Source organism: Myodes glareolus, chromosome 22, assembly GCF_982192425.1.
Source record: "Myodes glareolus chromosome 22, mMyoGla1.1, whole genome shotgun sequence".
Classification (NCBI taxonomy): domain Eukaryota; kingdom Metazoa; phylum Chordata; class Mammalia; order Rodentia; family Cricetidae; genus Myodes; species Myodes glareolus.
Window position 1 is genome coordinate 34,580,547 of NC_142047.1, and position 21,698 is coordinate 34,602,244.

The following is a 21,698-nucleotide window of genomic DNA, read 5'->3' on the forward strand; positions in this document are numbered from 1 at the left end:
ATACATAACACAGTGCCCACCACATGCCAAGAAGCATGATAGATACTAGAGGGCATGAGAAACTGAATGAAGAATGTTTCTGGGCTCCGTGGATACAGTTCAGTAGGATAACGTTGGGTAGGCATGTGCAAAGCCCTCGACCTGATCCTCAGCTCCATAAGAGAAGGACAGGCAGGAAAATGATGACAACAATGACAATAATTTGTTCTTCCCTTTTTATGTTTGCAACTTATTAATAATTATGAAAAGTTTTGAGATAGATACAGTACAAAAGTCTGTAGAAGTGGGGCAGCATCTTATATCTACGCATCAAATACAGAGAGAAGCTGCCTAGCCATGTGTGGGGTTTGAATGAAAATGCCCCCACAGGCTCATAGAGTGGCACTATGGAGACGTGGTCTTGTTAGACTGTGTCCCTGCTGGAGGAAGTGTGTCACTGGGGGTGAATTCGAGGTTTCACTGTCTTACGGCTCAGTGTCACCATCAGCCTGCTCGCAATGATCAAGACCTTCCTTAGAGAAAGCCAAAATGCTTATAATACTCAAATATCACTTCCCCAGCGAGAGCTACCTGGTGTGATGGCTAATCCTGATTGTCAACTTGAGGTGATTTAGAACCACCACGGAGACAAAACTCTGGGCTGTCTGAGAGGGATTTTCTAGATTAGGTTCACTGAGGTGAGAGGACCTATACACATGGGTGGCACCATTTTTCAGGCTGGGGTTCCAGATGGAAGAAAAACAGAGAATGAAAGCAGGCTGATCCTGATCTCTCTTTGCTTTCCTGAGTGCAGCTGCCTCATGCTCTTGCTGCAGTGACTCCCACCATGTGAGCCTGTGCCCTTGAACTGTGAGCCAGAACTAACCCTCCCTCTGTTGCTCTGTTAGGTATTTTTCATCACAAAGAAAAAAATAACCAACGTGTAGATTTGATCGTCTCAGAACACATTGTTTAACTCACAGTATACTGATTAATGTAAGCATTCTTTTCAGCAATGTATTATTTAAAAGTTTTTATGTGTGTGTCCATGTGTAGTGCATAAATGCTTGCATGCCATGGTGTGCACGTGGCGGTCAGAGGATAATTTGTGGGAGTCAGTTCTTGCCTCCTACCGACTGTCCTGGGAGTTAACAGATCAGGCTTTGCCACGTTACTTTTACCTTCTGAGTCACTTCACCAGTCAAGCACGCACACTCCTTGCTGTCTGTCTCCCTTTAGAGTAGCATCTCTATGAAGAAAAGAACCATTGTGTACTTTGAAGAATGAGATGTATTGGGAGAAAGCTGCATGACATGTAGTAGGCTCCCAACGAAAACTGCTGAATAGATCATTACATGAAACAGACAACACCTCTAGATCACTGTAACGCTCCTACATTGTGGGTATTTTAATCCTATTTTCAAGATTAAATAAACAATACAAACAAACCACTGAATTCAGAATCTAAATCATTTGCTCAAGTGATTGGCATAATAGGGGTGGAGCTGGGTCCTAGTTTCCTATTCCCAAGAGGACTTGGCAATTTGGTTTTCTTCAGCATGTTGGTGGGTCTCTAGAAAGAAAAAGACACTGTGGTAGTCTGAATGCAATTGGCCCCCATAATCTCATAGGGAGTGGCAAGGAGGTATGGCTTTGTTGGAGTGGATATGGCCTTGTTGAAGGAAGTATATCACTGTGGGGGCAGGCTTTGAGGTTTCCTATGCCCAGGATACTGCCCAGTGTCTCAGTCAACTTCCTGTTGCCTCTGAGTCAAGATGTAGGACTCTCAGTTCCAGCATCATGTGTTCCTGCATACCACCATGTTCCCTGCCATGATGATAATGGACTGAACTTCTGAAACTATAAGCCGCCATTCAATTAAATGTTTTGTTTCTAAGAGTTGCTGTGCTCATGGTGTCTCTTCACAACAATAAAAACTCTAAGACAGTGACAAAATCCAACAAAATCTGGCATTTCTTAAGTGCTATAAACCTGCGTTAGCTCAGTCTGCTATATGCTGTGGTTTCCATGAAGAGAAAGGGAAGAGTCTAGCGGCTGAGAAAGCAAGCTGGTCTTCAGGTTTGGGTTCAGCGATGACAATGCGCAGGGATTCTTCTGTCTGGCCTCACCCTGTTACAGAGGTATGGCTACTGACAGCTCTGAGCCCAGCAACTCGGTCTGGCCTGTATGACCAAGGAAGATAATGCTAGATTTGCCTAAGATTTTTTGGTAAATAGAAATGACTCACAGATGACCCAGAGAATGAAAAAAGGTCAATCTAGCTCATCCTCAAAGTTTCTTCAAGTGTGTCAGCCTTATCAGGATCTCTGTAGCAATTTACTAGTTGTTTTTAGCAAGTGTGAGTAACCTGGAACTTAGATTCTAATGACAGGTTGAGTGCATCTCTTCTGAAATGCTTGGGACCAAACTGTTGTGGAGTTCAAATTTTTTGTGTAAAATTTACATATACATAATGTAATCCAAATATACAATTTAATTATATTTCACATAAATTTTAGACACCTAGCCAGAAGGTAATTTTTTACAACTCTTTTTCCTACCTGAGATAGGGTTTTTCTGTCTAGCCCTAGCTGTCCTGGAACTCGGTCTATAGACTAGGCTGGCCTCAAACTCAGAGATCTGCCTGCCTCTACCTTCTAAGTGCTGGAATTAAAGGTGTGTTCTGCCACCACCTGGCCCTATACAACATTTTATGTAATTTTATGAAATTGTACCAAGTTTCATGGTCTAGAAAAATTTCCAACTGTGACATTATACTGGTATTAGTGTTTTGGATTTTAGATCATCTTGGATAATTTTGGGTTTTAGAGGGATGCTCAATCTGGAAGACATCTTTTAATATGTATATGAAATAAATAGGGAAATTAAAGGCAACAAATCATTACATCAAACATATAGATTAATAGAAAATCAATAATTAATATGATCCCCAAATGACTCTATGTTCTACCACAGAGCTATCAGGACATATATATTATTGCTGTGCTATCCACTACAGCTAGGAAGCGGATTCAGCCTAGATGTTCATCAAGAGATGAACGAGCTGGGCCAGGGTGGCACATGCCTTTAATCCCAGCATTCAGGAGATAGAGGAAGGTGGAGTTCTGTGAGTTTGAGGTTAGACTGGTCTACAGAGCAAGTTCCAGGACAGCCAGGACTACACAGAGAAACCCTGTCTCGAAAAGAGAGGGAGACAGGGGGAGAGAGACAGAGAGAGAGAAAAAGGAAATGAGTTACATATATATAGTGAGAAAAAAAAGATGAAATCATAACATTTGCAAGAAAATGAGTTGAACTTAAAATTATTATCTTAAGGGAAGTATCTCACATCTAAAAAGACAAATACTACATGTTTTCTCTCACGTTTGATCAAATATTTTATTTTTATATGTGTCCATTCATGTGTGTGTGCATGTTCATGTATGTGCACCCATGCATGTTCATTTCTCTCTCTCTTTCTCATTCTCTCTCTCGCTCTCTGTGTATGTGTGTGTGTGTGTGTGTGTGTATAGAACTCATGAAACTAGAGGAGGGACTCTGAAAGGTAGAAAAGAAAGTCTTGGGGAGGGTTCAGAAGATGAAAAAAAAAAGAACAAAAAGAGGGAGCAGCAGATACACATGATATGAAATACAAGGGGACAAATGGAGGAGCAGAGAAAGGGATTAAGGGAGAGGGGGAGGGGCAGAGGAGGAAGGGGATTAAGGGAGAGGGGTAGGGGCAGTAGCTTAAAAACAGCAAAGTATGCATGAAATCTCATAATGAAACTTATTACTTTGTATACTATTTAAAAATAGGTAAATAAAATTAAAAAATGAACTAAGTTAAGGAGGGGGAGGATGATAGTACAGCCTACAGAGGTTAAATGACGGACTTGTCCCATTTCAGAGGGATGCAGTAGCAGATGGAAAAGGACCACAGGTTGATCTCCTGACTCAAGAGCCCACACTTTTTTTTTTTTTTTTAATCACAGTCTCAAGAAATCAAACTCTGGGGATGGAGTCAGCATACAGCACCTCATGAACCACGGGGCCCAGCAGGAAGTCCAGGCGCTGGCACAGCTCTCCCAGGTTGGCTAAACTGCTGGCCCTGTGTGCAGCATCTGGATCTTTTGCTCCTCTCAGGAATGTGTGGAGCAAAGGCTCCCGGTATTTTGAGACCATGTCCCCTGGAGAAAAACAAAAAACCAAAAACCATCAAAATCCTTTAACATTTCAGCTCTTTAGTGAAGGACTAGTGATCTAGCCATGGCACACAACATGGTGCCTTACTCTGCAGTGGGCATATATAACCACTAAGTCATGCTCAGAGCTGGGCATGGTGGCTCACACCTGTAATGCAGCACTTGGGAAGCTGAAGAAAGTTCTCGTGTTCAAAATCAGCTTGAACTCCACAGTCCACTTCAAGGCAGACTGGGCTCCACACTAAGACTTCCCTCTGTTAGATATGCTAATGTTACTTAGATATGAAAATTAACAAAGCATCATCTTTAGCCTGTAAGAAGTCAAAGTTTAGATGGTGGGTGCAACTGTAGTCCTAATACACTCCATAGAGTTCTGTGTCTCTCTCTGCCCTGTGAACATCAACATGGACCCAGGGATGACTCAGCCAGTCTATTTTCAGCATAGAAAACCAGAACACACTCAGGGCTGGAGATGGAGCTCGGCTGGTAAAGTGCTTGCCTAGTATGCATATTGCTCTGGGTTGAATCCCTAGCACTGGCTAAAACTCAGTGTGGTGGAGACCTGTAATCCCAGCACTCAAGAGGCAGGAAGGTCAAAAGTTAAAGGTGATCCTCAACTACAGAGCAAGTTCAAGGCCAGTTGGGACACATGAAACCTGAAAAAAAAAGTTGTTCAAAGAATAGAGAATAAATGTGGCTGAGATCAAACTTGGGCTATTTAAGTCCTATAACATACTACATTTAAGATATTTGCAATGAAAAAGAAGATATACTCTTCTACTTTTCCCATAATGCTCTGCTTCTCTGGAGTTGAGAAGAGGCTTGCTCATTCTGCAGAGTGTAATATAGATCCAGGGCTGGGTGCTAGTTTGGTCTCTGCTCTAAACAATAGTGTGACCTTGGACAATAAATTTCCCCTCTTTGGACAGAGTAGAGATGAGCCCGTGAGACAAGATGATCCTTCTGGTTATAAACCTGTAGGTTTGTGAGTCATTTTGTTTAGTTAAAGGGAAATGAGAGCTAAGAGTCCCAGGAAAGAAGAGGGGGGCAACATTCATGAGCCCTGCGGTATGAGTTTTTACAGTTAAAGGAAGTAGTTTCCTTGTCAAGAAGGAAGGCACAAGAAAATAAAAGAGGTCTGGAAATACAGAAGGGAGAGAAATTGCAGGATAAGATGAATAAGCGCAAGAGAACCAAATTAGTGATTAATAATAGAGACTTAAAATCAAAATAAATGGTAAAAAATACATGCTAAGTTAATTGATTACTTCTTAGTCTCTTGTTATTACTATTATAGATAGGGTTTTCCTGTAGTTCCAGTTGATCTGGAACTCACGATGTAGCACAGGCTGGCCTCAAAGTAATGGCTCCATGCCCAGCTTCATTATTATTATTATTTTTCATATTTAAACTTAAAATTAAAGAATCATGCATATGTATATATGTATGCCATATATGAGGGCAGAAGAAGGGATCAGATCCCCTGGAGCTGGAGTTCCAGGTGGTTGTGAACCACCTGATGTGGGTGCTGGGAACTGTTAGAAGAGCAGCAGGCATTCTTAACTACAGAGCCATCTTTCCAGCCCATTGCTATTATTATTAGTTTTGGCTTTTGAGATAGTCTTACATAGTTCAGGCTGGTTTCAGTCTTGTCATATAGCAAAGACTGGTCTTGACCTTCTGATTCTTCTGCTTCTACTTGCCAAGTGCTGGAAGTACAGAGCTGTGCCACCATAACTGATCCTGATCCCTTAATTTTTGCAGTGCTGGAGATCAAACTCAGAGCCTTGTGCATTCTAGTCATGTGCTCTACCATGAAAGTACATACCCAGCCTAATTTATTAATTTATAAAATATCTATTAAGCATCTCTCAACCTTCCTTCCATCCTAGCGCCAATACCATCTCACTCATTCTAACAACATGGTGTTCCTGGTGTGGCATTTCCCTCTGTTACTGATTAATCAGTTCACTCACTCACTGTTCATTTGATACAACCAGGATCTGAGACAACTGACAACAGTTGACACTGAAATCAGGCACCACTAAAATAATTTTTTTGAGACAGGTTTTGAGACAGGCTCAGGTTGGCCTCAAACTTCCCAATAGTTGAGAGTGATCTTGAACTTCTTTCTGATCCTCCTGTGTGTTCCTCTCAAGTGCTGGAATTATAGAAATGCACTAGCATGACTGCTTTATGTGGTGCTGGAGATCAAGCCCAGGGCTTCATGCATGCTCAGCAACCTTCCTAACAACTGAGCTACACCTGCAGTCCTAAAATAAGTATTTTATTGCTCTATAGTAAATGAGGGCTGTAGACACCTCAAGCTAAGCGTGGATATTGCAAGTGAGTTCAAAGTTTAGTTTAGTAATTTCTGGTAGCTAAGTCAAAAAAGGAAAATAGAACATAGCTCTCATTATCCAATAAAAGAAGGAACAAAATTTAGAGAAAAATTGAAAGAAGAATACTAACGAATGTCTCAGCAATTCAATCAGACAATCTTGCTTGGGGGAAGGGTGTGAGGGCACAGGTAGTGCTGATAACTGAAGTAAGGCCTCACACATGCCAGGGAAGCATTCTGCCACCGTTCCACATTCGCAGCCCTGACGCAGCAAATCCTAAATGGGTACCAAGAATATCATAACTATGTTCTTAAATAATATAGCATGGACAGGGCTGGAGAGACGGCCCAGGATGTACAGCTGCTCTTCCAAAGGACCTGGGTTCAGATCCCAGCACCCATATCAGGTGGCTCACAACTGCCAGTAATTCCACTTCTCAGGTGGGGGGGACTAAGACTTTTTTCTGACCTCCGTGTGTACCTGCATTCTTGTGCACGTGCCTACATAGTTAAAAATAAAATTAAAATCTTAAATAATACAATAACCCTAAATAAAATTTCCAGCAGAAACCAACCCCATGAAAAAGAATAGAGAAGAGGGGTTCTTGAGAGAGAGCCAGGGTAAGAGCTCATCAAAAGCTCTCAGATGAGAAGACTTGAAGGGAAATCCACACGAGGATCTAGGGCAAAGTGAAGAAGAGAGTGAACTGCAGCAGTCATACTCCTGCCATTCAGCCACAGTAGCAGAATGATAGGCAGTACTGGTATTACATTCACCTAAGTCAAGAGCGTGCTCAGTACGTTAACAAAGCTATAATGTAGCTGTTGACTTTGACTTAACTGCTGCCCTTTCCTGAGTTTCCTAATTCCTTTCCAAACGAGCAACCATCTTAAGTGTACTCTCCACCCATCTCTACCTCTGTCTCAGAACCAGAAGTCTCTGTGGGTCAGCATCTCAAGACTGCACTGAAGCCAGTCAGTTTGCTCTGGGGCCATTTGTCACCTTGTTTCACATATACTACATCTGTCAGATCTTTGCTTAAATTTGGTCTTAGTAGGGGAATTTCTGGGGCTGTAGTTGGTATTCACTAATCTTTCTCTCTCTTGCCTCTTCCATGCCATGTGACTGGGGTCTCAAGACTGTACGTATTCCAATCTTTAGGAAGAATGCACCCTGACCAGGTTTCTATGGAGGACAAAACGAATGCACACAATTCTAAGAACATAGCTTTCAGCTGGGCAGTGGTGGCACACATCTTTGATCCCAGCACTCTGGAGGCAGAGGTAAATGGATCTCTGTGAGTTCAAGGCCAGCCTGGTCTACAGAGTAAGTTCCAGGATAGCCAGGACTACACAGAGGAACCCCGTCTCAAAAAATAAACAAACAAAAAGAGAACATAGCTTTCAGAGCTACTATTGAATATAGGCCCTAGATTAAAAGAATCTATATTAGGCATTCTCAATTTGGATGTTTCAATGTGTCCAATGTTGTTATGTGTATTTTGCTGATATGCTTCTATTCTTCCTTGAAAACAACACTCTAATTTTGCCCAGGTACCTAGTTTTTACCTGTTCCTGTGGACTCTGTGCATAGTCTCCATCAGTTTGAGTGAATTATGGTGGGCACAGTGTTAACTGGCTTAGGCAAGGGCATATGATCAGTTCTGGACAATAAGGTGTGAAGGGAAACATTCTGGAAGGCAGAAGATGCATATGAGGACATTCTGACTATACGGTCTCGAGGACACAAGAAACTAAAGGATAAGGCTTGAAAGGCAAAGGTGGCAGAGCAGAAAGGTGAAAGAACTTGGCCTTGGATGATGTCACTGAGCCAAGGAATTACCTAGCTAGACTTTGTATCATAGGTGGACACTGACTGCTTATGAAGCTCGTTGATGGTCATTTCTATTACCTGCAGCCAAAACCACTCTGAGGCCATGATCTCAAACTAATCACTTTTTTTTATTTTTTTATTTTTTTTAGTTTTTCGAGACAGGGTTTCTTTGTAGCTTTGGAGCCTGTCCTGGAACTAGTTCTTGTAGACCAGGCTGGTCCTGAACTCAGAAATCTGCCTGCCTCTGCCTCCCAAGTGCTGGGATTAAAGGCGTGCACCACCACCACCTGGCTTAAACTAATCACTTTTTAAACTTGAGTACGTCTGTGTCAGTTTAACAATAACAAAACCCAGAAAAGGTAAACCTGCCAAAACTAAGGAACTTAATATTCTTACATTAATTCTTAAAGATTTATTTTTACTATTTAAAATTATATGTATATGAGTGTCTGTGTGGTCATATATGCTCCTTGGAGTCCAGAAGAGCATGACGGATCCCTGGATTGTGAGATACAGGTAGTTGTGAACCCCCATGTGCGTGCTGCAAGCTGAATTGTGTCCTCTGCAAGAGCAGCCAGCACTCTTATGCACAGAGCCACCTCTCTAGCCTCTTAAAACGATTTTATCTTGACTCCATCGCACATTAGTAAAGCAGCTTCCAAGTTACCTTTATAACCAATGTTCAATAAAAGAAAAACTTAAATTCAGTAATTTTCCTTTTTTTAAAGGAAAATTTAAACTGAGTCAACATCTTGGTATTCAGCATGATTCTTACATTTGTACATTCTCTCTCTCTCTCTCTCTCTCTCTCACACACACACACACACACACACACACACACACACACACAAACATACACACATTTTCCAAAGAAGATGTCATCTTTAGCACCTACCAAATTACTTTAAAAAAAAAAACAGAAAACAAAGACCCACTATTTCCCTTAGCAGCTTGGGAGGATAGGTTTGTATGCTGAGTGTATTTCATATCCATATGACAACCCATTTAATTGTTAAAAAAAAAAACCCTCTGGGCCCTAAGACACCCACTATCGTTTCTTAGTGTCTGCTTCAGCAAAAACAGCATAATCATTCCATCCATCCCCTTCACCTAGATGAGATGCCCTCATTGCTTCAGTTGAATTTTATTCGAGCCACCAGACTCTAAGACCTTTCCAGACCTTTTGTCTGGACAGTGGCACACACAAGTGCCTCCAACACACAAGTGGGCGAATGTCCACTACTGTCTTCATCTCCTTAACAATATGCATGTCTTACACTTTTATGAAGAACGTATTTCCCACCCCCACTCTCAGGAAGTAGTCCTCACAGACACCGACTACAGACTAGGATACCTGGGAGACTGAAGCTGGAGAGGTGCCATCTTTCCCTCGGGCATGTCCACACAGCTCAGGGAGGTGAACACAGCAAAGCCGGGGTAGGTCCTGCTTAGCCCATCTGTCACAGTCTAGCTCTACGAGGCTTTACTTCAGGAAATGGTAACAACACGTGGCTATCTACAGCTCCTTTTCTTCCCAGCAAGAAAGCAATAACCTCACTAAGAAACAAACAGCTACATGCCCATGGAAATTAGGGAGGCATTTAAACAGCTTCTCAAAAAGAAATTACTTTAGTAGGTGAAAAACTAAGTGCATAGTGAAAAGAAAGTGGAAAAGAGTTCACCCCACCTTGAACCTGCCTGTCTCATGGTGTAAAATAGTCAAAAACACATGTGTTTCACATCACTAAGTAAATTCAGAAAGGAAGACCTTCTTTTCCGCAGTTTGATTCCCACGAGTTCAGGAATTAGCAAATCCCCTGGCAGGCTGACACTGGCAGGGCCACGCTCCTGCTGATGCAAAGCAGCCAACAGGAGATGTGATAAGATATGATCTGTCACCTGCTGCTTCTGTCCTTCTACCATAAACGGACTTGACGTGTGTGTCCCCAGCTCAACAGATTGCAATTCTGTCAAGGTCACAAGAACCCAGCCCAACATGGCATATCTAACAGGCAGGATTTCCTCTTTAAAAGCCATTTAGAAAATTAAACAATTTAAATGCAATTAACTTTTGACAGAATTCATCATTTAAAAAAACATGGGTAAATTTTGATCTATTAACAATTACTTTTTGGCCTTGAATGCTCACGGAAAATCACTTCTTTTCCAATTTCATTCTCCTTTCCTTCCCACCTTGCTGCTGATAAACGTGAGCACCATGTGGAGCACACAGATGCAGTGAAGGCCTGCCACCAGCTGTGCGCACAGACACCGCTTCAGTGCAAGAGGCCAGTGTGCCATTACCTTGTTGAAGCAACTACGATTTTGAGGTAGGTGGGAAAAGCTGTATGTAGCCTTGTGTCACAAATGATAAAAGTAAACTTGAAAAGAGGTTGCTCCCAGGTCACCAGCTACGGAAAGGCGTGACTCTCAATAGCGGACTCCAGTTCCCAGGCAGAAGGCTCTTACTTCTGCCACACAGACATTTATTTGGCTCCCCATTAAGAACGGCAGGAACTTCCGCTCTAAAACAAAGGGCACGAATGTGGCCAAGGGACTACTCCATATCTCTGACATTTCAAGGTCCTCATAATCTTCATACTTCTTTGTTTAACTTTATAAGGTATGGTAGGAGAGAAGCAGCACTCAAGTCTTGAAAACAACATAAACAATGGGGCACAATGGGAGCAGGGACCTTCAGTTCATGGACACAGAATTTCCACTAAACGGTCTAGGTGAAGGGCTGGGAGCCTACTTATTTTAGGCTGAAGAGAACAAAGGATTCCCCACCTCTTATTTTCAAAAGCATTAATTAACTGCTCCCTTCCTTCTTAGTTTCAAGACTAAACACTTGTGATTTCCTAACCAAGAGAGGACTGGTAAACGGCCTTCTGAAAGCTGGTGAAACCATGTATTGATGTGCAGGGGGTGCACTATGGAGCGTGACTGCTAAAGTTCTGCTGTCTTGATGGGGCTTGTCAGTCAGGCAGGCACTCACAGCAGTCACTGGGCAGGAATGCTGGGTACTCCCTGGGTGGATTCCCCCACTGGATCTACATGTCAGGGCCCACTCTTCTCCCTACGGCTGTTGATCCACTGCATTTCCATCCATCTCATTATCCTCTTTTGTAAGGTAATATAACCAAGAAGTGACCCTGAACCACAACGAGTGAGTAAGGTTTCCAGGCTCTGTCCTGACTTTGTTTCACGGCACCTCAGTGCTGCATCATATGGACTACCAGAGAAAGAATGATTATAGATGCAAATCATATGCATAGTTTGACAGGCTTCAGTGAGACCATGGCACGATCCCTGCGGGATAAGGCATTAAACATGCAGAAGTTAAAATAGGTAGGGGCAATGCAGCTCAGACATAGGACTGCTGTTGGTACCAGTAATCTAGCAAGAATGAAATAAAACACTGAGAAAACTCCTCATATCCAAATATTTCCTTAAAATTATTTTTATTATTTTTATTATTTGGGGGGGGGGGGTTGAGTCAGAGTTTTTTTTAGCATAGTCTTGCTGTCCTAGAACTAGTTCTGTAGACCAGGCTGGCCTTGAACTCACAGAAATCTGCCTGCCACTGCTTCCCAAGTACTGGGATTAAAGATGTATACCACCACCACCTGGTCTAAAGATATTATTTTAATTATGTGCACATGAACATATCTGTGAACATGTATGTAGCTGCCTATGGAGTCAGAGTTCCTGAAAATGGGGTTACAAGTGGTTGTGAGCTGCCTCACATGGGTACTGGGAACTCAGGACCTCTGGGAGAACAGTACACTCTTAGTTACTGAGCCATCTCACTAGCTCCTTTCCAAATATTTCTACTAATGAGGTAGTTTAGTAGTTAAGGCAATGGTCTGGCAAATAGTTGATTACTAGCTGCTCTGCTTCAGATTCTAGTTAATTATTTAAACTCTATTCCCTTGGATTAGACTACCTACTTAAAATGCAAAATAATCCTATGATAATACAATAAGAAGCTGTTATCTACACACTAATAAAAGCTTTAAAGGTTTTTATTTTTTTTAAGACAGGGTCTCAAAAATCTCTAGCTAGCTCAGGATGGTCTGAACTCCTGATGCTCCTGCTTCTACCTCCAGAGTGCTGGGCTCACAGACACACACTATCAATCCCAGTTTCTATAGTGCTGGGAATGGAACCCAGGGCGTGCGTCATGCACACTAGGCAAGCATTCTACCTACTGAGCTATAGCCCTCAGGCCTGTAAATCTTAAAATACTTCCTCCCTGCTTTTTATAAGTTGTGAAGGAAAGAGAAAGATTTGAAGATGAAACAACTTTTAAAAAGTGATTACTTTCTAGTGACGGTCAAATCTACAAAAGGATTTGTCTAGAAATGTTTTAAATAGGAGACGGAAGAACGGGACAAGAGGTGCCACGGGAGTAACTGAGGCCCTACCTCATACTTCAACTTGTAAAAGGAAGTTCTTTCTATCTCTTCAAAGAGCACTGATGTGCAAATAAAAACCAGAGATAAATATCTTCTTGACAGAGCCAAACAATGTACAGGAAATTCTTTATATCAGGGGGTTCTTGGTAACCCAGGGTGCTGCAGTCATGTAGGTTTCAACAGGAGGGGCTTAGAATGATGTAGTTATGCATTAACTAAGTTAGTCATTCCATTTCAACAGCTCACTGACCCCCAAGATGGGCGTCAGTCTGCACAAAGTCACCATGTATGGAAACTGTGCAATGAGAAATTGTACCGACAAGACAAACAGATCCATCTGTTCTCCTGAAAAGGGCCCCAGGCAGTAACAGACTCAAACTTTCTTCAAGGGTAGAATTTAAAATCCAGAAACATGATCACAGGATGAAAAAGTCCAGGTTTATAGAAAGTCATTTTGAAAGATGAAAGAGGATGAAAAATCTAGACTTAAATGCAGATTTTTTGCATTCTGCGATGATGAAAGTATTAAAACTATTCAGATGATTTAATGAATTTAATTTGCTACATAAATGTTCAAACTCGTTCAAGCATGCCCAAGAGTTAGTTATTGTCTTAGCACTGTGTCCGTGCTACATGTGTGCATGCAGAGGTGCACTCACTGGAGTGTGCATGTGTGAACACCACAGGTCGATGCCAAGTGTCTCCTATTGCTCTCCATTTGAGCTTCTGAGATAGTGTCTCTGAGTGGACCTGGAGTTCATGGTGGCTGGCAAGTTTCTGAGATCTGTCTTTGCACACACCTTTCTGGTTCTGGGGTTCCAACTATGTGCCTTACCCGACTTTTACGTAAGTATCAGGGATCCAAATTCAGATCCTCATGTTTGTGCAGGAAACACTTTACAACTGAAACTCCAGCCCCAGGTTTATCCAGCAGTCAAGAGCACTGGCTGCTCTTCCAGGGCACACAGTTCCATTCTCAGCATTCACACTGTGGCTCACAGCAGTCGGTGACTACAGCTCCAGGGATCTGATGCCCTATTTTGGCCTTTGCAGGAACTATGCATGCACACTGTGCACAGACATATATGCAAGCAAACCACCCATCCACATAATAAAGTCAATAGAAATCTTCAAGAGAAATCAATTCTTAGTACATGAAGTTCTATAAGACAAAAATAAGTATTTTTCTCCCTAGAGGAATAATGTCTTTTAATCAGATCTTTGGTTTAGTCTTTTGCAATTTAAAAAGTCAAAATAAATGCAAAAGTCTATTTCAAAATTTGCCAAGAGAAGAGTGAATCGGGTGCTTAACTGTTCCACATTCTCTCACATGTGCGACGAAGCGGAGTCTAAATTGGAATAAGGGGATGAGCTGAAAAAAAAGTCTGAGAACACCAAAAGTAAAAATAACAATAAAATGCTGAAACATGCAAGTACAATTAGTTTGTTAACTTTAAAGAAAGGCTGCCTTGCCAGTGGCATCTGATAGCTTCCAACCTGTAACTGACTCATGCGGCGGGTCACTTCAAGGAAAGATCTGCAATTCCTACTCTAAAGAGATCAAATTATAAAAGGTAGTGTGGGATATAAAGCTTTATATGGAAAGAACAAAAACATAACAGGAATAATTTGGAAAAATGAGTAACTGCTGAAAAGCAAACACAGAAGGGTTGCCAAGGGAACAGACTATGAACTTGGACACTGGTCCCCAAGGGTCAGCAGGCCTTTTTTGTGAATGCTGCTCACCGTTCGCTTTCGCTTATGAGACTGATGGAACTTTATTTGTGGACACCGCAATCTGCACTGAACATAATTATGAAATATGACACAAAAGATGGTTCTTTCACCACTCCCTCCTCAACCATTTAAAAATGAGAAACTCACTCTTAACTTATAAGATGTATAAAAGAGGCCAATGACTTAAATTTGACTCAAGGGCCACAGTTTGTGGAACCCTACCATCCCCACTCATAAAGCCCCATCTCTCTCTTGGTACAGAAAGAAATCCTTGCTGCTGCTGTAGTCACTGATGGACACTCTACCCCTAACACTTTATGCCATTATCAGACAGTTGAGTTTCTAATTTTACAGTACAATTTTTTTAAAAAAAAATTAAGTTGGGCAGTGGTGGCACACAACTTTAGTCCCAGGAGGCAGAGGCAGGCAGATCTCTATGAGTTCAAGGTCAGCCTGGCCTACAAATTGAGTTCCAGGACAGCTAGTGCTATTACACAGAGAAATTCTGTCTTGAAAAACCAAAATGAAAACCAAAAAATGAACAAAAGTCAGGTTTAGTGGCCTTGCCTTTTGGGAGGCACAGGCATGTGAGTTCTGTGAGTTCAAGGCCAGTATGGTCCACATACTGAGTTCCAGGATAGTCAGAACTACATAGTGAGGTACTTTGTCCCCAGAAAAAAACTAAAAAACCCAACCAACCAAATAAATGTTGGTTTATGTCAGTTTTGGTTAAGGGCAGTATCTTTCTAATCTAATCTGAGCAATTCAGTTTGGTTCTGAGGAAGTAACTAATTCTTGGAACCTGTTACCTACCTTTCCTCTAAAAATGGTAATTTTGGTACTAGTAATCAAAACCAACTGTACAGCATTTCAAGAGTTAAGCAAGGATGCATATTAAAATAATTAGCCCAGTAGCTGATATGGACTATACACTCTAGTTTGGCTTTTCCCCTGAAACAGGACAGGATGATGGCACACTTCGCAGTGACAGAGGGCTGCTTACTGGGAGAATGAGGAAATGTAATGCACTCACACAAAAACAAGACAACAAGTCACGGTTATCTACCTTAACCATGAAAGATGCTGGTTCTGAACACTTTACATATATAATCTGGTTTAACTGTAACTGCCCAGTCAGGTAGTTGCTGTAATTATTCCTAATTTACAGACAAGGAACAGAGAGGTTATGTAACTTGTCTACACCACTTAATGTTAAGAGCCAAGAAAGAAACTCAAAGGATCATGGCATGTGGGTCACCACGCATACCCCAGATAAAGGCAAAATACAGCCCAACGTTAAATCCTATATACATCAAATTCTCATTCACCTGCCCAACGGCTGCACAGCAGACGGTCTGACTCCATACTTAGGTATCTGGAATTTACACTATAGGAGTTAATACAGGAGTAAATACAGTTCTGTAATGACACTCATGTATTTGCAGTGGTTGCATATATGCCATTTCATTTGAGTCTTCCCCTTCCCTTTTCTTTCTTTCTTTTTTGGTTTCTCTAGACAGGGTTTCTCTGTGTAGCCCTGGTTGTCCTGGAACTCGCTCTGCAGACCAGGCTGGTCTCAAACTCAGAGATCTGTCTGCTCTGCCTACTGAGTGCTGGGACTAAAGGTGTGCAGCACCATACCAAGTTCTTCTGAGTCTTTCAACATCCTCTAACTGTTGTTCTCAGAGGATGTTGAAAGACTCAGAAGTCAGTAAAACTGACTTAAGAAGAAAAGAAAATCTAAGAAGTCCTATTGTCTACAAAAGAAATTTAAAATTTTTCAATTGAGTATGGTGGCTAACACCTGTAACACCAGAATTTGAGAGGCTGAGGCCAGGCAGTTGTGGTACACAGCATTAATCCCAGAATTTGGAAGGCAAAGGCAAGCAGACCTTTGAGTTTAAGGCCAGTCTGGTCTATAGAGCAAGTTCAAGGACACAGAGAAACTCTGTCTCTGGGGTGGGTGTTGAAATAAACAATAAACTCTATTAAAAATCTTTTTAAAGAAATAGAGCAGAAGCCAATTCTTAAATATTTCTGAAGATTTAATTGCCTTAAAGCAAACTCAAAACAAGACTATACACCATAATCCTTTCACAAAATGACACAAATGTGCAACAAAATACAATCAAGTGAAAGAATAGTATACTAGACTAAGTGGAATTTATTAAGGAACACAATAGCTTAGCATTAGGAAATCAATCACTTAGTAGAAGCAAAGTTTGAGCTGAGCAGTAGTGTTGTAAGCCTTTAATCCCAGCACTTGGGAGGCAGAGACAGGTGGATCTCAGTGAGTTCAAGGCCAGCCTGATCTCCAAAGTGAGTTCCAGGACAGCTAGAACTGTTTCACAGGGAAACCCTGTCTTGAAAAACAAAACAAAATAAAACAAAATTCAGTGCTAGGTATGATTGTAATATCTAGAAACCCACCATTCAGAGGGTCAAGACAGGAGGATTATGAGTTTAAGGTCAATCTAGGGTATATTAGCAAGATCATGTTTTTATTTTAAAAAAAAAAGTATATAAAAGAATAAGACTAGCTGGGCACAGGAGTCAGGATACTACTTGATTAGACTACCATGAGTGAGTGTGTGTGAGTGTGTGTGTGAGTGTGTGTGTGAGTGTGTGTGTGTGTGTGTGTGTGTGTGTGTGTGTGTGTAGAATGACACTGCAGCTCTAAAGCAGCTCTGCTGAATTAGATACCTCAAGGCTGGGGATGAAGCTGAGCAGCAGAGCACTTGCTTAGAACACATAGGCCTTGGGCTCAACGAACACAGCACTGCAGGAACAAACAGCAGAAACAACAATGAACTCAACACTATTTAAAGTGAAACCTATGAGTGTGTATATATACATGTGCATGCCATAGCATATATGTGACAATCATGAATCTACTATGTAGATCTCAGACTCGGAGGCAAGGCTGAGCCCTCTCACCAGCCTAACGAAACAAACCTCTAAAGGTAATTTATTTCATTATCCTTTGACTAGTAATACAGGTCAATTATATTAAAATGTATTAATGCTGGTGTGTTTGATTTTTTGTTTTGTTTTGTTTTGTATTGGGAATAAAACCCAGGGCCTCTCAAATGCTAAGCAAGCACTTTCCCACTGGGCCACATCACTAGACCAAAACTGCATCTTTTCTTTTTCCTTTCCTTTTCTACTTTTTTTTTTTTTGAGACAGGACCTCCCCATGTGGTTCCCCATATAGTCTGGCCTGAAACTTGCTATGTAGACCAGGCTGGCCTCAAACTCAGAAATCTGCCTGCCTCTGCTTCTCAAATTCTGGGATTAAAGCTCTGTGTCGCTATGCCCAGCTTTTACTTCTCTTTTTAAATATATATTTCTTAGATCTTATTTATACTTATTTACAGTGAATGGGTGGTTTGCCTCCACATATGTCTGTGCATCATGTTTGTGCAGTGCCCACTGAGGCCGCAGAACAGTGTCAACTGGATCAACTGGAACTGGAGTAATAGAAAGCTGTTAGCTACTGTGGGATGGGGTGCTGGGAATAAAACCCAGGTCTTCTAGAAAAGCAGCCAATGCTCTGTTTTTGCTTTTTTTTTAACATTTATTTATTTTTAAATTAATTTTACATTCTTACTAAGGTTCTCCTTCATACCTCTCCTCCTGATATCCCCTCAACCCCCTCCCCTAGCCCTCATCCACTCTTCTCAACAGGTAAGGGCTCCCATGGGGAGTCCACAGTTTGGCACATCTGTGTTAAGTCTGAGCATGGCATCCCCTCAAAAGGAATGGGCTCTAATAAGCTAGTTCCTGCACCAGGGATAGGTCCTGGTCTTCCTGCCAGGGGCCCCTTAGGTACCCCAAGCTTCACAACTGACTCTCGCATACCAAAGGCCGAGTTCGGTCCTATGGAGGCTCCACAGCTGTCCATCCAGAGTTCATGAGTTTTCCACGACCTTGGTCCAGCTGTCTCTGTAGATTTCTCTATCACGATCTTGATCTCACTTGTTCATGTATTTCTTTCTCCCTCTCTGACTGGAATCCTGGAGGCAGCCAGTGCTCTTAACCATTGAGTAATTTCTCCGGTTTCTTATATATCACATCACCCCTGTCTGTTTGATGTTGTTTTAGACAGGGTCTCTTTGTGTAGCTCTGGCTGTCTCATAATTCATTATGCTTCCTAGACTGGCCTTCAGTTCACAGAGATCTGCCCACCTCTGTCTCCCCAGTGCTGGGATTAAAGGTGTATGCTATCACACCTAATTTCGTATTTCTTAAAACAAGACATTTTTACGCTTTGCAATCAAAGCAAATGATAAATAATTTTCACTTTGAAAAAAAGTCACAATTTTTAGTTGAATACCTGCTGTAAAATTTGGCACTACATCCTGTAAAATACTATATAGCTATTTAATAGTCATTCCCCTCGTCCTAATTACCAGACTAACCCAACTGGAATTTATTGCAGCCTGTTAGATAAATCCAATTATAGCTGCCACTCTATCTGTGAAGGACCTGTTTCAAAGTCTTCATAGGAGAAAGTTCCTCATAAAGTCTACCATAGCTTCCCAGATACTCTAAGTCATCTCTAGACTGCTTATAATATCTAGAGCAGTATAAATGCTATGTAAATAGCTGTTTTGTTTTATTGCTTTGGGGATAACTGTAAGAAAAATTTGTATACATATTTAGTGCACACAATGTTTGAAAAATGCATTTTTTATCCATGGTTGGTTGAATTAATAGAAATTGAACACGTGGATATGGGGCTGACTATGTTCAATTTTCCTTTGTTTTCTCTAATTGCCTGGAAGAACATGGGTAGTCAGGGCAGGATCTGAGCCTGAATACTCTAGTCTCCGGACAGATTATAGGCTTTCTAAAATCAGATTATGGGCTTTATCCTGGAGCTGGATGGGCTGGTAGAGACGTAGATCCCAGGTTGCTCATCAGTTGAATGAACTTTGAGGGGCAAAGTGATTGCTAGTCCTAAACATAAAATCCAAGCCGGCAACATGGAAAAGGGTTGACAGGGAGTTTTGCAAGTTTCAACAGTTAGAAATACACCCTAAAGCTTAGACCCACCCTTTTTCTGGAATACAGGGTATTTTGAGAGAAGATACTATTTTGCCTCAGGATTCTGGGTAATTCCACCTGCCATGGCATATGCCAACAACGATCTGTGATTGACTCGTCTGCCCTGTCCTCATTCAAATCTGGATTCCTGATCTGTCCTACAGGCAACTGCAGATGGAGCAGCGTGACTGCGGCCTTCCATTTCATTCTCCTCTTCAGAAGTCTCTGACACTGTAAACGGTAACTTGTCCGAGCTTGCTCATTAGAAGACTACATTCTATCTCTAAAAATAATGAAGATCTGCTGTTCTTTCTGCTAGGGCAAGAGGCTCGCACTGAGTCACACATCCATGAGCCATCTCTGTCTCGCGCATGTTCCCCAGCTCACTGTGGAGCAAAGGCACACACAATTGGAGACAAATGCCTGGGTTTGGAAATTTAGTGGGAAGGCATGGAAACATTTTCTCTGGGAGGCACTGGCAGACTCAATTGTTGCTGTCAAGATGCACATTTCTGAAGGAAAATCTTCTTTAAAAAAATGAAGAGTCTTAAAAGCACATGTACTCTAACCCAATCATTTCTCCCCTGGGAGGCAATTTCCGAGAAAGGAATCAAAGTCTCACCAAAGGGACTGAATATAAAAATCAGCAGCATCCTCCTTGTAATCAGGAAGAAACTGGCAACAGTCGAATTAGAGAGTTTCTCCCTAAACGATAACTAACTAAAATCACAGGCCATTCAGGTTATTGAGTGTAATACAACTGTTAACCACTGTATTTTCAGGAAGGCACTCATGTTCTGAGCATGGCAATGCACATCTGTAGCCTGAGAAGGGGACAGCTTGAGCCCAAGAGTTCAAGGCTAGCCTGTGCAACACTGCAAAAACCCCATTAAAAAGAAAAAGAAAGAGATAAGAGAAAGCAAACCAGGAAGGAAGGAAGGAAGAAAACAGGCTGTCGTGATGGCTCAGAGGGTAAAGGCATTGGCTGCTAAGTCAGACAACCCTGGGACCTACATGCTGACAGAAGGGGATGTACTACTGCATGCAACATACAGACACACACATGCATGCACACAGAGACACCCACACACAGGCGTGCACATACACACATGCATGCACACACAGACACAAACATATGCATGCATACAGAGACACACCAAGAGATACATCACAGAATAAATAAAATTAAAAAAATATTCATGAGCCAGGCGGTGGTGGCACACGCCTTTAATCCCAGCACTTAGGAGGAGGCAGAGCCAGGCGGATCTGAGTTCGAGATCAGCCTGGTCTACAAGAGCTAGTTCCAGGACAGGCTCCAAAGCTACAGAGAAACCCTGTCTAGAAAAACAAACAACAACAACAACAAAAAAAAAACCCAAAAATTCATGAAAAATGTTAGATAAAAACAAGAATATACATATAAATACAATCCTGAGGGAAAAAAAATCATTAAGACCTAACATGAAGGTTGGCACCCTAGCTCAGTGGTACAGCCCATGCATGCAATAAGCCCTATGTCCAGTCCTTTGCAACTATTAGGAAAGTAGAACTTTAAACCTGAAAGATTACTTCTAGTCTGCAAGTGATGGATGAGAGTTTTCTTTTTCATACTTTCAAATATTTTCAAAATGACCTAAAATGACCAAGTGTTACTATGCAATTAGGGAATGGGAAAGGTCTATTTATACACTTTAAAATAAAATATAATAAATTAGTCTAGGCTTTAACCTTTAGTCTGACTACATTAGTATTCCCAGATTATATTAGTATAAACACTTACAGAGCTGAGCCACACTTATGCTGTCCAGAGCACATTTGTCAGGATGTACGCATGCACATATGCGTGTGTGCGTGTATGTGTGCATGTATGTCTATGAGTGTGTCTGTGTGTATGTATGTTTCTTATGTGTTTGTGTGTGTGTGTGTCTGTGAGTGTATATGGAAGGCATGCATGTCCTGATTCCTGTGTTGAGGTCACAGGACAGCCTTAAGTGGCAGTCCTCATCCTCCATCTTGTTGGAGAGAGGGTATCTTGTTTACCACTGAGCAAGGCAGGCTGCTGGCCTATGAGCATCCAGGGATATGTCTGTGTCCACTCCCATATTACTACAGAAGTACCACTATTACAGACATGC

General features: G+C 41.7%; 1 protein-coding gene across 5 annotated transcripts in view; it reads right to left on the minus strand.

Annotated features, from left to right (window-relative positions):
* The window catches only part of Tango6 (transport and golgi organization 6 homolog), a 163,741-nt gene that overhangs the window by 31,389 nt on the left and 110,654 nt on the right, over positions 1-21,698 (minus strand). For all 5 annotated transcript variants that reach the window (XR_015735906.1, XR_015735907.1, XM_087900178.1 and 2 more), the window contains one exon: positions 4,015-4,166. Coding sequence is in view for 3 of the 5 variants with exons in the window: in XM_087900178.1 (XP_087756304.1) it covers positions 4,015-4,166 (152 nt within the window). In the remaining 2 variants the exon portion in view is untranslated. The remainder of the gene's footprint in view (positions 1-4,014; positions 4,167-21,698) is intronic.